At 42.4% G+C, this 18,014-nt stretch overlaps 1 protein-coding gene across 2 annotated transcripts in view; it reads right to left on the bottom strand.

Moving 5' to 3' along the window:
• Positions 1–3,061: 3,061 nt before the first annotated feature.
• kcnc4 (potassium voltage-gated channel, Shaw-related subfamily, member 4) overlaps positions 3,062–18,014 on the bottom strand; it is a 29,254-nt gene continuing 14,301 nt past the window's right edge. For both annotated transcript variants that reach the window (XM_029436245.1, XM_029436244.1), the window contains 3 exons: positions 9,150–10,086; positions 8,134–8,310; positions 3,062–5,296 (listed from right to left, as the gene is read on the bottom strand). In XM_029436245.1, coding sequence (XP_029292105.1) covers positions 5,229–5,296; positions 8,134–8,310; positions 9,150–10,086 — 1,182 coding nt within the window. In that variant the 3' untranslated portion in view covers positions 3,062–5,228. The remainder of the gene's footprint in view (positions 5,297–8,133; positions 8,311–9,149; positions 10,087–18,014) is intronic.

Raw genomic sequence — 18,014 nt, forward strand, 5'->3', positions numbered from 1 at the left:
TATAATAAAACCATCATAAAAGAATTTCCAGGCATTTTTAACATCAGATATGAGATTGATTTTCTCCCAATCGAAGAGAAACAGGTCGTGAAAGAAACCTTGTTCCACTCCAATGTTCAATGTTTTTCCATTAGTATCTGTGGATTGCACGCATGTGCACAAAGATTTCTTCTCTGTGCAATTCCTCAATTTGGAAGTTGACTACCCAATCTGTGAAGGACGTGAGAATCAAACATTTCAGCTCAGTTCAGAAACAACATGAGGCAGAATCTTCTGCTCCTCCTAATGACGGCAGTGAACAGCTCCTGTGGCTCCACGTCCACTCAACTTCTGAAGGCTAATAGAGGTTAGCTCTCCAAATGCCAGCCTAACTCCACAATTAAAGGGGAAAAAATGGAAGAAAACTCAGGGAGAGCAACTGAGGAGGGATCCCTCTCCCAGGACGGACAGACGTGCAATAGATGTCGTGTGTACGGAATAAACAACATAGTACAAATACAACATTTGACAGAAATGATGGTGTGATCGAAAAAGAAAAAAAAGAAAGGATGAATCCAAGATGTCAAAAAGGCTTCCGGGTGTCAGGCAGGACCAGGGCAGCAGGCGCAGCCACGATTCATGATCCATATGTAAACTTTAACAGTGGCAACCTGCCACATGAGAGACACAGAAATCCCGGGGCATCATGGGATCCGGGGATGATGCCCCGGATGCTGAGTTAGTAACACACATTTACATAAATGCATAGAGATGAGAGGAGGGGAGAGGAGAGGGAGGAACTGTAAAACAGTCCAAATTGTTCAGCATTCAGACATGTTTTTCGTGGCATCATTGTGGCTTTACTGTTGCTGAATCCTGCCACAAAAGATTATTTTGTATTTGTTGTTGAAGAAAGGAGTAAAATCCAAAGTCTTATCCCTGTTTGACAATATCTTTTTATTCAGTAAAACAACGACGTGTTGCAAACGTTCTTTGTTTAATTATCATGTGCACAAAGTGATTTCAACTCATTGATCCAATTCTGCACACATGTCTAGGATTTGCAGTCCACAACAATCTAATAATGATACATCATTTAAATATTACACGGAAGCTCCTTATCTCTTACGTATAGTGGAAGGTCCACATTGTCTGCTATGAGTTGCCCTCTGATTCACCTCATAAAGCCATAAATAAATGAAAGTTTGTTATTCCACCAGACAAGATAAGATGTCAAGACGGTCCCTTTTTCACAGCCTCGCGCATGTGAATGAAATGCTGAAATGGCTCGGGCTCAGCCTTTCTCCATGGAAACTGTGTTCAATATTGTCATGACAACCTTCAACAGAGGAGGGGGGAAATAAAACAAGGAACGAGGGGAAACAATGAAAGGGAATAATCACGGATGGCAGGACAAGCCCCGACATATTCTCTCTCTCCCTCTCTCTTCTTCCAGCTTTGACTCTTTCTCTTCTCTTCTTTTTTCATGAATCACAGCCTCGCAAATCTGTCAATCATTTCTTCTCCAGGCCCCATGAGCAGGAGATGCTGCTTCACTAATGGAGTTGTTCAGGTGTGGAAAACTATCAGCTGCGAGCATGATGCCTGTTTTGTGTTGATAGCGTTATCAACATACAGCATTCAACCAAATCAAAGGATCCAGATGGTAAATGATCACCTCTGAGCACAGAGAGGAACACAAGTTTAAACAGAGGACCGTTAAGATGGTATTTCCCTCTGGAGATCGTGTGTGTTGTATGTTCTCAGTGTGGATGTTGCAGTAGTGAGGTGGCCTCGGAGATTGTGATGATACCTGTGATGTATGACCATGACATTCAAATAGCAATAAAACAAAAATGATTAACATTAAAAGGCAGTTTGTCAACTGAGCTGTAAAACATCCATTGATTGGAAAACTTAACTGCAACATCTTTCTTACAGATGTGTTTAAGGCTGCTGCTTTATTTCAAACACAAACACATCCAACAAGTGTCCTGAAAACAGAGCAGTTTTGGATTGTTGATCTATTGGCAGCATGAAATAGTGAGACTTTAATATAGTGTTATATAGCGCATGATGCAAACACTGACAAAAAAATCATAACATTTCATTTATTTAGCAAAGAAAAAATCCATGTCACTCTCATCTTCAGTGTATTTAAAGGGTCAGTTGGACCAAAAAATATTTTAGATTTCTACCTAAAACAACGAGGTGTTGAGCAAAACTGTTTTCATTAATAACCACTTTCCGTTGAATAAATAGTCTCTATGAAACCTGCTTTGTGGATTGTTCCGAATAATGTAATTCACTTTTATTGTATTAGGGCTGAAGAAAAAATGAAAAGGATATTTTAAAACCTGGCGAAAAAATTTCCTGTCTGCATGACTACCTGTTGAGGGGAGAGAAGATTGGTGAGGTGAGAATATAAGTCACTGTCCCTTGAAATCCTATTGTTGAATGAAAAAGAGCATCCTCCTGTCATCGCCCTGCTTCCATCTGACCAATCAGTATCACAGTCCACATTTAGCTTCTGTATGAACACATGGTGTCTCCTTTCATATTCATGCAACCTTGATGGCTGAGACTCACCTATGACATCTTTCCCCCCTCACCCTTCTTCGCCACAGTGCACTGCACAATACATCCCTGAACATCAAAACGTTCCTCATGAGCAACAACGAGAGAGAGAGAGAGAGAGAGAGAGAGAGAGAGAGAGAGAGAGAGAGAGAGAGGTGTTTCTTTGCCTGTGAAAGACAGGGGGAGGGGGAGACGGAGGCAGCCGAGCAGTAATTAGTGTTGCCTGTCATCCCAATCTCCATGGAGATGTGTTCTGCATGCCATCTACACCTTCGGTACATAATGATGGAGGCACAGGAAAGCAGGAGGCACGGCTGTGACTGCCATTACACCACTTTGAGCAAGCACAAGATCAACCACTAGACACTTGTGTCACCTCTATAAATAGCCGTACAGTAGGTGACACAGCAGCAGCAGAGATCCAACTGTGCAGTTAATGAAAAAAAAAATTGCAGATTCCATATTGCAAGCTTTGAATGAAAATAAAAATGTACAAAGGACACGATTTTATCTTTAACACCAGGAGGGGGAATGGATTTTATTTTTATTTCTGCATAGAAACATGCCTAAATGATACAACATCATGTGCGCACACACATAACATCTGCCAGTTGGACTGTGTAAAAATCCATCACAATTACTTATACAAACCATGATGGGGAGATATGAAACTGATGTGCTGTGTGCTTCTCCATCAAATTTGAGTATAGACACAACAGGGAAATGAGGCTAAAAAAGTGAATTATCAAAGTAATAATCTTTCATTATTGGCTATTTTATGGCGCATGAGCGTGTCCTATACAGAGGCAAAAAGAGTTAAAGGAATGATCCAAAATAATCTACTGTGCTACATACGTACAACTGTGCTTTTTATAATTACAGACCTCAGGGTCAGCGTAGAAATGGAGCAAGAGTCCAATGAAGATGAAATGAACTTTCCCTTTGTTTAATAAACATAAGGCCACTATGGTAGACCAATATAAGTCACGAGTGAAAGAAGCCACTCTCCTCCGCTCTCTGTGGAAACATGTAACAGGGTTCAGACACAGAAGTGTTAAGGAACAAGTCTAATTACATTACTGCACATATTTAAGATCCATTACTCAACATGAGGCACAAGTGGAACTGATGGCTGTATTTATTTTGTAATGATGGTACTAAAAATCTACCATGTAATAGTCTACATTTGGTCCTGCAGTGATGCATTGTATACAGCTGATGTCAAAGGCAGACAATACTGCTCCATTGATTTTTTTTGTTTTGTTTTGTTTAATTATTTTATTGTACAAGGATTTACAAACAATATGTTGCCTGAGCAGCATTCATATCATGCTGTGTTTCGACAAAATATCTGCATGTTGTCGCTGTGGTCAGTGTTAAAAAGCAGTGGCACGACAGAAGGCAGAGACCGGATGATCGACAAAGAATTATGGGTTCATTTTCTAATCCTAGTTCACAGTAACAGTTTTGCTATACAAACCCATATTTACAAGTGTTTGGGTGTTCTTACTTGACAGTTAACAACATTTATGGATTAAAGGTATTAATCCAAATTACAAAGTTGTTCCAAAAACTGACTGTTTATGTACATATATTACTGCAAAGGTGAGATAAAGAAAATCCCGCTAACAAATGCAACATCTCAAGAGCAAACATTTTGCCATATGGTTCAAACAGACTCACTTCAGATTTAAAAAAACAAACAAACATGAAAAGTCGTCCTCTATAACATTAAACATTTATGACTAAATAAGCAACAGTGTTATGACCCACACACTCTGCTAATCTGCTTCATCAGGACTGTGGGATTTGATTGACAGTGACCAAACAACCCACAAACTGTCATCAGACTCAAATGTTGCTAAATGCTGATCGCTGCACGAACATACGTGACATCACATTTTCCCAACTGAGCCCCGCCCACTTCAAACCCATAAGAAAAGTGCAGAGAAGAAAAAAAAAACAGAACTCTGTGATGTGAAATAACCAAAACTGTTCCAACGATGTCAGACAATTGTGTGTTAATGTGCTAATGTCTTTTTACTTTTAGTAAATACTGCAGCTACCCTTACAAAGTACGTACTCTTTCATGCGGTATACATACAATTTAGACATTGCACCTTGAACTTTGACCCTCTTGCTCATATATGTCCTGTGCAAAGGATTGTGGGTCAGAATATCCAGAAAAGCATGCTGGCCTGCATACTACAAAATGCACCAGATTCAGACATCCTGGTATTTTTAGCATACTGCCATTGAGATACTATGTATTGAAACTTACTAAATCTTTTGCCTGGCATACTAAATAGTACAGTAGTATGGGTCATGGAATGCACACTATGTTCTCAGGGCCTTTAACACAGGCTAAGACATGTCCACTACATGATCCACTTCATGATAAGCATATCAAGAACATTATACAATAGTAGATCATGCAACACATGCTAAATGCATTGAAACAATGTGTGTACATACAGTAAATCTGCTATGTAACTGATTTTCTACCACAGGATTTTGGAATGTATGACAGAGACAAAAAAAATCTAATAAAATATTCTGTCTTGAATAAAAAATATCCCCCCTGCAGTTCAATCAGGACGAGAAAGAAGCTCTGCACAGCATGTACTCCACCGAGAGCTCATGCACTTTCTCCTTTTTGTAGCCAATCAGCATCAGGTCAGTGTGGTGACCTCTGGCTGAGCGTAGTTTCCAGTGGCAGCGAGGATGTCTTTACAGCTTTCTGTTAGGAAACACAAAGGACAGGAAAACAATGAAACACAGTGACTTATGATACGAGCATGAAAGACATAGAAAATGGACCTACTGTAGGTCCAATGGAGTATACGAGCTTTTGACGTAGTGTATTTGCATTACAGGCCATTTAGGAGACGCTCTTATCCAGAGCGACTTACAGTGAACTAACTACAGGGACAGTCTCCATGGAGCAACTCAGGTTTAAGTGCCTTGCTCAGGGGCACAATGGTGGCAGCCCTGGTATTGAACTTTAAATATCTCCGATGAATAAAAGCTAATTCTGTCCAGGTTGTGAGCCCGTCACTTTACACTGAAGAATATTCTCCTTATTCAACCTTTTCTTTTTTTAAATTAATTGTTTAATCTATAAAATGTCATGAAATTATATGAAAAAATGCCCACAAAAAGGTGCATCTTAAAATATCCCATTTAAGGAGTGATTCATTACTAATATTTTACCTTCACAGACAGAAATCCTACAGATCTTAACTTCAGAGGCCAGCAGGAGGCTTTTGCTATGACCATCTATGTTGGTAATGGAAACCTATTAGTATCAATCGCCCAGAGGAGTCACTTGGGAATGTGGAGGCTCATCTGAGCTCACAAGCCTTTTCTCTGCTCGTCTGTATATCTGCCTGCTGCTTCCTCTTAGCAGCACACAACGGTTTGCCACACCATTATGCACTCATTGCAAGGAGACGAGCTGGCGGTTGTCACATCGCTGAAGCAATGTGCTTTCCACCAAGATAGTGTTTTCATGTGTAAATTCTGACAACGAGAGCTAACACTGTTGCATGACTACCTGTGACGGCCGTAATCACTTCAAATCCACCAGGCCACTTCAGGCCGGGCGACCATTTCCTGTCGCTGATAAGCATCTGAGCATCTTCAGACCTGCTGCGTGCTCTGGTGAAATATGATCCATACCTTATACCCTGTAACCCTGGAATTAACCGATCACCATCCCCTATGGGCATAGCTATGAAGAGCAGAGCCCCCGTGTCATAATATATCTATCCAGCTCAAAATGGCTGCAATCACAAGGGCAGCCTTTTGCATGTGGAGCAGAAACACTGAGTTTTTGATTTTGAATTCTGCCACAAAAATATTTAACAGCAATAAACAGTAAAAGTCCCCTTTTTGGAGGTAACGTGCATTCAAATGTGTTGTGTACGTGTGATTTCCCCCTGTTATAGACTGGAATATCATTATCCACATACTCACCAGACACAGGGCTCAGGATTGAATTACCCCTCCTCCCTCTCTCAAAGATTAGTTTTGAGGTGTTCTGGCTTTGCTTAGCTTCTCATTGTTTTTTGTCTCAGAGATCAGAAGAAAGCTCACTTGGCAATTTCATGACCTGACCAGATAATTTAGTGTATTATTAGAAAAATCAGCGTGAAAGCAGGCTAGTGACGATTTCTCCGTGTTTGTGTCTTTCCCACTGTGACTGTGAGGGTGTCCCATCTCTATTCTGACAGATTATTGCCTCCCCTGCGCATCACAACATGTCCACAAACATCCCTTCTTCTCCTTTATCTGAAAGATATAACTGAGGCAGTTTATTTTTTCATCTGCATATGACAACATGCTATTAGCCCACACCAATCCACAACACCCAACACATTCAGGGATTCACGAGGCTCTCAACAAACACGCTCAAATACAATTTGCTTGTAATGTGCTGTCAAAAAGAATGGGGGTAGTATAAAGTCTCATAGGAGCAAAGCTACAGTCTCAGAGGAGCAAAGCTACAGTAAGTGCCCCATTTATGTGTTGTTTTTTACCTCGACAGTGATGTGCTAATGAGCTTTGCTAGAAAAATGCATCTCGGTAAAGTGCAGTTTTGCAGGAAAACACCTTCAGTGTCGTTGGGCTGTTTGCAGACAAGAGTCAGGATGTTGACCTGGTGGCATGTGTGCTCAGGATGTCATCAATGAATCCATGACCGCCAAATATAGAGCCTCTTCTCACAAGGGGCTTTCAGGTACTTTGGGAAGCTGAGATGTGAGATCCAGGAGTCATTCAAGCAGAGAGAGATGGCAGACTGACAGTGGATGTCAATTGAGAGACTCAAAAGGAGCTTCTTTGTACCCATGTTACCTGTTTCAGACAGCTTTTTCAAGAGTCAGAATTACAGAAAATTGGTGTTACATGTTAAAAATGTGTAGTTTACGTCGGTATCAAAGGTATATCAATGCAATCTGGATGTCTATTAAATCTAACTTGCACCTGAAGGCATGTAGTATATATGGCCTATTCTTACATATTTAGAAACTGTTTTGCGACTATGACAATCTTTATGCCTCTATCTCTTTAGTATATAGGGCTTTACGTACACATTTAAACACAACAGGTTGTTTGGTACCAAAGTGTAAAAACTACAAGTGTGTCATGTTTTGAACTTCCCTATTTGTAGGAATTGAACAAACGAGATATAAAATGTTAACTGGTGAACTTGACTGGTGCTGGTCGGCAGATTTCTTGTTTTATCTTTGGACAACTAGCTAGGCTAACTGTGCCCTCGCTGTAGCTTCATGTTTAGCAAACGGACATGAGAGTGGCATCAATCTTCTCATCTAAGTCTCTGCAAAGAAAGTAAATAAGTTGATTTCCCAAAAAGTCAATATATCCCTTTAAGTACTTGTAATCTAACTGTCAGGAACTAGGTGCCTCTATGGCTTCATCTGACCTGGTCATGAAAACAATGTTCAATTCCCGCAGAGTAGTGTAATGAAACCACAGTACAGATACAAGCTTGCAGTACAAAGTGCAACGCTACATACAGTTAATGTGAATATTCAGATGTGTACTGTAACTTACCAGTATGGACGTTGGAGTCGCCAGAGGTCAGGAGGAAGCAGGTGACCTCCTTCTTAGTCTTGTCTCGCCCTCGGGAGCACCGCAGAGTCCACTTTTCACTGGGGGACAGCGGCTGGGTCAGGCTGCAGCCTTCCTCCTCTGAAAGGGCCACATTTGCATCTCCATTCTGTTTGGAGTCTGACAGGAAGACAAAAAAACGAGGCGATGTGAATGCCAAAGCTTTTACTGAGACGGCCCCAAGTGCCCAGACAAAGGCAGAGGTGTATAGCATAAAATCCGTATTTTTCTGTGACGAAATTCAATTTGTCTGAGATTTTATAAGGAGTAATTTGATCCTGTTGTGTTACTGTCTATATGACTAATCGTGGTTCATCCGTCAGACAAACTCTGAAAAGCCTCAGGAACTATAAAAGTAGAAAGACAGTGGCTGCTATTTGCTATTAGGCTCAAATATTTCTCATCGGTTAAAGTACAGGATAACTAATAATCTTTTAATTGAATAACTTAATGAATCAATTCAAAGAACAGTAACATTAGCTTAAAAGGTCACTTTAAGGGACACCCAAATGACAAAGAAAGCATTTTCTAACTTACCTCTAATGGTATTTAGCCGTGCAGATTGTTGTGTTGTTAGATTTCTACCTAAGTACAATTAAGGTAAATGGAATTCTGTTTGTGCTGCTAACATACTGAAATTTAAATAATAATTTAAACATGCAAACATCTCTTTCCAGCAACAATGTCCTCATTGCTCTAACAATTTTAAAAGAGAATATTTATGTGGTAAAAATGAAAGCTGTCTGTGAATTATTCCTAGAACACCATTTCTAGAAGGAGACAACCGAACTAACAGGTCGTTTCTCAATGATTGTGAGCACCACAAATATCAACCGGAGAATTCAAACTTGAGCAAATAAAACCAAAACTATCTTCACGGCTAGATAACACAAAAGGTTAGAAAATTATTTTCTGCAATTTGGGTGAACTGACCCTTTAATATTGCATTGCGGGCTGACCTGTGCGGTTCCTGCTGACGCTCTCCTCAGCAGCCAGTGGACACGTGTCACTCTGAGTACTGTCTCTGTGCGAGTTTGTTTCCGACTTCACGAACGAGGCAGAGTCAGTCGGTGCGTCCGGGTTCGGGTTGTGCTTCTTCTTCTTTTTCGGCAGCTTCTGTTTGGCCATAGCCAGCGAGTAGTACATCCCAAAGTTATTGACGATGACTGGGACGGGCATGGCGATGGTCAACACCCCGGCCAGCGCGCACAGCGCCCCGACCATCATGCCGAGCCACGTCTGTGGGTACATGTCTCCGTAGCCCAGCGTCGTCATGGTGACCACCGCCCACCAGAAGCTGATGGGGATGTTCTTGAAGTGTGTATGGTTGGAGCCTGTGGGGTCGTCGGGCTTGGCTCCGATGCGCTCAGCGTAGTATATCATGGTGGCGAAGATGAGTACACCCAGTGCCAAGAAGATGATGAGAAGGAGGAATTCATTGACGCTGGCCCTCAGCGTGTGGCCCAGCACGCGCAGGCCTACGAAGTGCCGTGTCAGCTTGAAGATCCGGAGGATCCGAACAAACCGCACCACGCGGAGGAAGCCCAGCACGTCGTTGGCAGCTTTGGATGACAGACCCTTCAGGCCCATCTCCAGGTAGAAGGGCAGGATGGCCACAAAGTCAATGATGTTGAGCGTGTTCTTGATGAAGATCACTTTGTTTGGGCAGCAGACGATGCGCACCAGGAATTCAAATGTGAACCAGACCACACAGACACCCTCCACCACGGTGAGGATGGGCTTGGTCACCATCTCCCGCCTCTCCACTGTGTGTGTGACGTTGCCCGTGACAACCAGATCTGTCCGGTTCTTTAGTTCATTGAAGGCTTCATGCGTCTCCAGGCAGAAGGTGGTGATGGACACCAGGATGAAAAAGAGAGAGGCAAACGCCACTCCCTGGACAAGACAGATGAAACAATAAATCAACACAATTTAATGCCTTCCCACAAATTAACAAGTAACCAACACTGTGTTTATTATATCATGTGTATATGTATATATAATTATGAAGTATTGTTTTGTGCAAAGTTCTCCATTAAAACCTAAAACCTGCATGGCGTTTCCCTCTGTAAAACCTTTTTACAATTCATGACATTTGCAATTATATTATAAGACTTCTTTTTATCAAACGTTTACAGTATCATCAATAAAAAGATACGGATGTGCCAATCAAGTCTGTAAAACTGCATGTTTTGAGGGATTATTTCCCGTCGGAGGCAGTGAGTGTCAGGTGATTGACAGTAAGCAAAGACTAAAATAATGAACACACTGATATTAGAGCATTTAAGTCAGACACAAAGAAATATGATAAGACACAAACATCGAAGTAGGGACATAAATTCATTGTGATGAATTATTGCCTGTGAAGTTAGTTTTGCACGTATAAGAATGAATAGCTGCTAAAAGCTTCATCTGAAGAGAAATTTGCCCTGATGTCTAACTATGCTGTGACTGTGTGCAGAAACCAGCAGGAATACAGTATAAATATACCAAATAGTAATTATCCAAAAGAGAAGGACCACTGTGACAAACCTTTAGCCACCTACCTGTGACAAATACCAGTATTCCCTGAGTGGGAAAGATAAAATATATATATACCTTCATTTGACTGTGAGGAAATCTAATCAGATAAAAAATGGTGCTCACCAAAGTTCCAATTCATCTTGAATAGTAATAATGTCTAAACAAAATTTCATGGCAATCAAAGTAATATTTGTTCAGAGAGTTCAGTCTGGACCAAAGAGGAGGTCAACTGACAAAGTTCACAATGAGTACAAAGATTAATTGATAATTAAGCAGCTACAAGGCAATTATTTGATAATGTCATTTTATATCCATCATGTGTCCAATGTTGAACCCCCTCATAACATACCTGCCAGGACAACATTATTTGAGAAAACAGACCACTTTCAAACCAATCGCTCCCATGAACACGTAGCCTGAGTCATGAGAAAACGTGATTCCTTTAACATATCGACCCCTGCCAGGCTCGGACAACAGGGGGCACACAAATGGTGCAAACACTTACTAAACCAACCATGGGGCTACTGTGTGAGGTGAGGTGTGTTTCACATATATCACAGCCTCGTGGTTCGAAGGAGGTTTTTGGTCTCCATTCACAAGTGGAGGAGAGGGAAGCGTAGAGACGAGCAGAGCCTGCTGATACGAGACCTACTGTCATCTTCAGTCCTGTTGTTGGGTTTATGTGGGTGAAACACTGCTGTAAGTGTGTCGAACAATAGACAACTATTTATATAATCAATTAATCGTTAAAGTAATTTTTCATGCAACAATGGCAGAAAATGCTATTTTTAGCGTCTCAAATATGACGATGTTCTACTTTTCTCTGTTTTATATATTCATATTAAACTGAATCACAATGGCGAGCGAGTCAAACCACTTTTACAACTCATAGGAGGTAAATGGGACGATGTGGCTGCATGGCTTCCACCTGATCCAGCACAATGGCCATGTCTGTCTGTGTTTGTGTTTACATTGTGTGCTAACTCATACCCGATCTGTCTTCATTGTTTACTAAAGCCCAGACAAATTGCAATGCCTCTCCAACCTTTATCCAATATTTCAGCTGGATAAATATGTACCTGTGCTTTGCATGCACTTTCTACCTCCGGGGGCCTCTCAAATATCAATCTTCTTTATAGTGTTTGGGTCTGTGATTAGAAAAGAAAAAATAATAAAGCATGTGATGTCCAACACTAACTCGCTGTGAAACAAATTAAATATTGTTCGGTACACAGACCTTCATCAGGTTATTTTTGAATTAATCTAAAATAACCTGTTGAAGATCTGTGTACCGAAACGATATTTAATATATCTGACTGCGAGTGAAGAGGACAGTGTGCGGGGCCTTTTGTTCTGTATACTCTCATACGCACCTGTTGATCTACAGTCCTGCTCTTCACTGTGGAACAAATTAAATAAATAAGAACGGGACAGTTTAGAGCAGTGGTCTTCACTATTTTTTACGTGAGAGCCACATTGATAGGACAAAGTCAATAGGAGAGCCACTTTTACAAAGTATGAAAAGCTACATCCAGTCATAAAAAGCCTGTCTGCTTATTAATCTGTCATCTCACCCAGAACATACAATATGCAATATGCAATGCAGCCAACCAATACATTCAATAAAAACAGGATTATCTTAATACTGGGATGATGTTGTCAAACTCTGCTAAGGGTTGTGATGGCCTAGTGGTCTGCCTTCCAAACAAAACACTAGAAGGTCGGGAGTTCAATACCAGGCTCCATTGTACCCCTGAGCAAGGTACTTAACCCTGAGTTGCTCCAGGGAGACTTACATTGAACTAAGTACAATCTACTTAGTTCAATGAATGTCGCTCTTGATAAGAGCGTCTGCTAAATGACCTGTATACACTTGTATGGCTCGTACCTTTCTTTATAACGGGAGCAGCTGCTGTCTGTCCACAAACTCCATCTCCAGCATCTTCCTCTCGAATTGCGGTGGTTGGATGCTCCAAAACCAAATCTTAATTTTCCTCGTTTGTCACGCTTGGTTTCTGTCCACCTGGTGTGCAACCTTTTTAAATAAGAAATCAATCCATTTTATGTCTGTAGAAAGACATGCAAACTAGCATGAAATGGTGAAACGAGTAAACCGGAGCCAAGCTAACGCGAGTATAAAGTGCCAGGTTGGCCGTAGTATCCTCCAATTTAAATGTTCGAATGTAGCGATATAAATTATTTAACATATTTTTAATGAGCTTAAGTTTATTTATTTCTATACTAGTCCACCATGTATCTACCCATCCAAGAGTGCATTCGCCATGTAGTACTGGATAGACTATCTATCTTGTTTCCAGTCTATATTTTAATCTTTTAGCAATTATTTGTATTATTTGCAGGCTAATAAAGCACACACTTTCAGTGTTTTAATGGGTTATATGTAATAGCCCTGCTTGTTTTTAGTGTTTTTATAAAATATCTGTATTGACTGCATAATCATATCTATCACCCCTTTATTTAGCCTACTGTCACGCGAGCCACCAAATAAAGCTTGGCGAGCCGCAGGAGGCTCGCGAGCCGCGCAGTGAGTAACACTGGTTTAGAGAGTTGGAAGCATCTCAGCCCATATTTGAAACTACTGCACACATGTACACATACACTATAAGACATATCTCTGTTGTGCACCCAGATAATGTGCAGCTTTCTACCATGACAACCTTCTTCAGCTTTGTCCCTGCAGAGCTCCGCGGCGTTTACTGTTCTGTTCCCCCGAGAAGATGAGGGCTAAGCCGCAGGACAAGAAGGAAGGCGGTGAAGCGTTGACTCTGCCCCAGGAGGAGCTCACACTTCCCCCGGTCGCATGGACACAGTTTCCCTGAACATCACCGTGGCTGACAGTGGGGCCGAGTCTCAAGGAATATCACAACAAGCCAAACAGTATAAACTAACATAAACAGAAGCACACAGCTGGCTTAGTTACTAATTCAGCACATTACAGTGGCTGACGTTGAGGATTGCAACCAAGTGAAAGTTTTCTATATTTCTTTACCAGTTTACAATCAGCAAATAATCAGTTTTTCTCCTCTGCTAGTGTATTTCAGTCAACTTCTGAGAAGAAATACTTAGATACTTTACTTAAGTATAAACTTAGTTATAACTATTCATTATACAGCAGAATTGTAGTATTATATTAACATATACTGTATTATATTGTATCTGTGACTTTAACGCGCACGTGGGAAACGATGGAGACACCTGGAGAGGCGTGATTGGGAGGAACGGCCTCCCTGATCTAAACCTGAACGGTCATTTGTTGTTGGACTTCTGTGCCAGTCATGGAATGGCCATAACAAACACCATGTTCGAACATAAGGATGCTCATAAGTGTACGTGGTACCAGAACACCCGAGGCCAAAGGTCAATGATCGATTTTGTGATCGTATCATCTGATCTGAGGCCGCATGTTTTGGACACTTGGGTGAAGAGAGGGGCGGCGCTGTCAACTTATCACCATCTGGTGGTGAGTTGGATCAAGGGGTGGGGGAAGACTCTGGACCCAAAACGGGTAGTGCGGGTGAACTGGGAACGTCTGGAGGAAGACCCTGTCCGGGAGATCTTCAACTCACACCTCCAGCGCAGCTTTTCAGACATCCCTGTGGAGGTTGGGGGCATTGAACCTGAGTGAGCGATGTTCAAAACCTCTATTGCTGAAGCTGCGGTGAGGAGCTGTGGTCTCAAGGTCTTAGGTGCCTCAAGGGGCGGTAACCCTCAAACACCGTGGTGGACCCCGGTGGTCAGGGAAGCCGTTCGACTGAAGAAGGAGTCCTTCCGGGTTATGTTATCCGGGAGGACTCTGGAAACAGTTGCAGGGTACCGACGGACTCGAAGGGCGGCAGCTTCTGCCGTGGCATAGGCAAAGCAGCGGGTGTGGGAGAAGTTCGGAGAAGCTATGGAGAAGGACTTTGACCATCGTCAATTTCCATGTTGGAAGTCACTGAGGTAGTCAAACAACTCCACAGTGGCAAAGCCGCAGGGGTTGATGAGATCCGTCCAGAAATGCTGAAGGCTTTGGGTGTTGAGGGGCTGTCTAAGTTGACACGCCTCGTCAACATTGAGTGGAAGGGACGTGGGACAGTGCCTAGGGGGTGGCAGACTAGGGTGGTGGTTCCCCTATTCAAAAAGGGGGACCAAAGAGTGTGTGCCAACTACAGGGGTATCACACTTCTCAGCCTCCCCGGTAAAGTCTACTCCAAGGTGCTGGAAAGGAGGGTTCGGCCGATCGTCGAACCTCTGATTGAAGAGGAACAATGCGGATTCCATCCTGGTCGTGGAACAACGGACCAACTCTTCACTCTCGCAAGGATCCTGGAGGGGGAGTACGTCCAAGCGGTCTACATGTGTTTTGTGGATCTGGAGAAGGCGTATGACCGGGTCCCCCGGGTATTACTGTGGGAGGTGCTGCGGGAGTATGGGGTGAGGGGGTCACTTCTGAGGGCCATCCAAACCCTGTACGCCCAAAGTGAGAGTGAGTAAGTCGGACTCGTTCCCAGTGAATGTTGGCCTCCGCCAGGGCTGCGCTTTATCACCAATCCAGTTTGTAATTTTCATGGACAGGATATCAAGGCGTAGTCGTGGAGGATAGGGGTTTCAGTTCGATGGCCTGAGGATCTCATCGCTGCTCTTTGCATATGATGTGATCCTGATGGCGTCATCGGTCTGTGACCTTCAGCAGTCACTGGATCGGTTCACAGCCAAGTGTGAAGCGGTTGGGATGAGGATCAGCACCTCAAAATCTGAGGCCATGGCTCTCAGCAGTGGATTGCCTACTCCGAGTAGGGAATGAGCCCTTACCCCAAGTGAAGGAGTTCAAGTACCTTGGGGTCTTGTTCGCGAGTGAGGGATTGGCTGGAGAATCAGAGCAGCGGGGGCGGTATTGCATTCGCTTTATCGCACCGTTTTGACGAAAAGAGAGCTGAGCCAGAAGGCAAAGCTCTCGATCTTCCGGGCGATCTTCGTTCCTACCCTCACCTATGGTCATGAAGGCTGGGTCATGACCGAAAGAACGAGATCACGGGTACAAGCGGCCAAAATGGGTTTTCTCAGACGGGTGGCTGGCGTCTCCCTTAGAGATAGGTTGAGAAGCTCAGCCATCCGTGAGAGACTCGGAGTAGAGGCGCTGCTCCTTTGCGTTGAAAGGAGCCAGTTGAGGTGGTTTGGGCATCTAGTAAGGATGCTACCTGGACGCTTCCCTAGGGAGGTGTTCCAGGCACGTCCAGCTGGGAAGAGCCCCCGGGGAAGACCCAGGACTCGGTGGAGAGATTATATCTACTTAGTGGCCTGGGAACGCCTCGGGATCTCCCAGTTGGAGCTGGCGGATGTGGCCCTGACAAGGGAAGTTTGGGGTTCCTTACTGGAGCTGCTGCCCCCGCGACCCGACCCCGAATAAGCGGTAGACGATGGATGGATGGATGGATTATAATGGAATATTTTTACCTGTTCATTAACATTTAATGTTGTAACTGGTCAACCAGACTTAATCTTAACTACTTTGTATGTACTGTTGGGTTGTATAGTCTGTGACAATACATAATTTACTTTATAGGATGATCATGTATTTACATAAAATCTTAATCTACAAGTTAAATAGCTGTCAGATTAATGAGGAGTAAAAAAATATTTGTAGTGGAGTAGAAGTATAAAGTATCAGAAAATTAAAATACTCAAGTAAAGTGACTCAAAATTGTAAATGAGGAGATATAATTGCTCAACACTGCTCAGTTGTCCACATACACATTTAAATTTCATGTATTTTTTGAAACTATTCATTAAGTCTTATTGAATCTTTAAATCCTGCATTACTGAAACAAACAACTGCATTTTTTACCTGCCTCATCTGAAAATTGTATGTGTTTCAGTAAAGCTGAATGTGTTTTAACAGCCGTTATTCAATGAAAATTAATTACTAATTTACATGCACTCACAGTTTCTCCAACACACACTGATGCACAAGATGTTTTCATTGTGTCCATTTATCCAGGATTTCCTGTTGAAAAGCTGCCCAGACAAAAGAGCCAGATATAAAGTCAGCGGCAGATAATTAAAGTGGGCTCCACCAAACGAGAGGGTTCAGCCTCTGTGGAAGCACCTCCGCAAAACAATTTCCAAAATCAATTAATAAAAACATTGCCCCAGCTTTTCATCAATCCTCTCTGAACTTCAAAGTCTTACTGTGGGTTCTTCACTTGTTGCAAAATAGACCTGAATAATAACCTGAATAGTGGAGCCCTGTGTAAACATTAGTAGAAGAAGTGTGAAAAGAGCTTGCAGGAATAAGTTACAGGTGAAATTGACAAATTTAATAATTTTTTTGCAGATTTTCTCCAAATTTGTGCACAATTCCCTGAAGGCACTACAGTCCTTGGCACTGCTATCGTTCTTGGGGACCGTGTAGACAGACAAACACAGCGGTGTAAGCAGCCACACCATGCAACACGTGGGATGTTCATGATACCTTGAACGGGTAATGAGGCCCCGGGTCACTTTCCCACTTGCAAACGCAGCGGATTGTGTTTGATGGAACGCACAACTGTAGGTTCAGTTCACACAAAAGCCTATATAAATGTGTCTATTGTGTCGTTTCTCAAAACTGTCCAGCTGTTTCATTATCGATCAGATCTCGGTTTTGGTTTCATGCATCTATTCATTCCAAGTGACATTAATAATTGTGGAGAGTATAAATGAACATCTTCTTGCAGCTGACAAAAACACATCACACAGAAAGGACTCTTTCGATATGACAACAAACAAGCAGCAACCCAAATAAAAACTGTGAGTCCTGTTGTTCAAATGCTTGTGATGAGCCCAACAGGCCCGGACAGCGTTCAGTTTATTCAAATGCCAAAATGGTTTATGCCAGATGTAAACAGAGCTGGGTATCTGCAGCCATGGGCAGCTCTGCAGGGACGAAGCTGGAGGTCCTGGAACACACAAGGACATTGCTCTGCTCATAAAAGGCTCAATAAGAAGGTCTAACAATAACACAACACCATTTGTTTTTTAAGTGAAATGTCTCAGGCTGTTCGTATTCTTATTATTTGTATGTGTCCAAGTCTGCAAGTCTTGTTCAATAAATCCTGCCGCATTTAGATGTGTCTGTAAGGTTTATTTAAGGCCCGACTCAAAGGGATACCACAACATCATGTTTACCGCTGAATGGTGGAAACTTGAAATACAGTCAGCGTTGGAGTGATTGCCGTAATGTCAATTTGCCATCAGAGAGTGTTTCCATGTTGCTGCTGAGCCTGCTTATGTTTTGATGATTATGTTAGTACAGAGTCTTT

This window comes from Cottoperca gobio, chromosome 7 (genome assembly GCF_900634415.1).
Source record: "Cottoperca gobio chromosome 7, fCotGob3.1, whole genome shotgun sequence".
In the NCBI taxonomy this organism is placed as follows: Eukaryota; Metazoa; Chordata; class Actinopteri; order Perciformes; family Bovichtidae; genus Cottoperca; species Cottoperca gobio.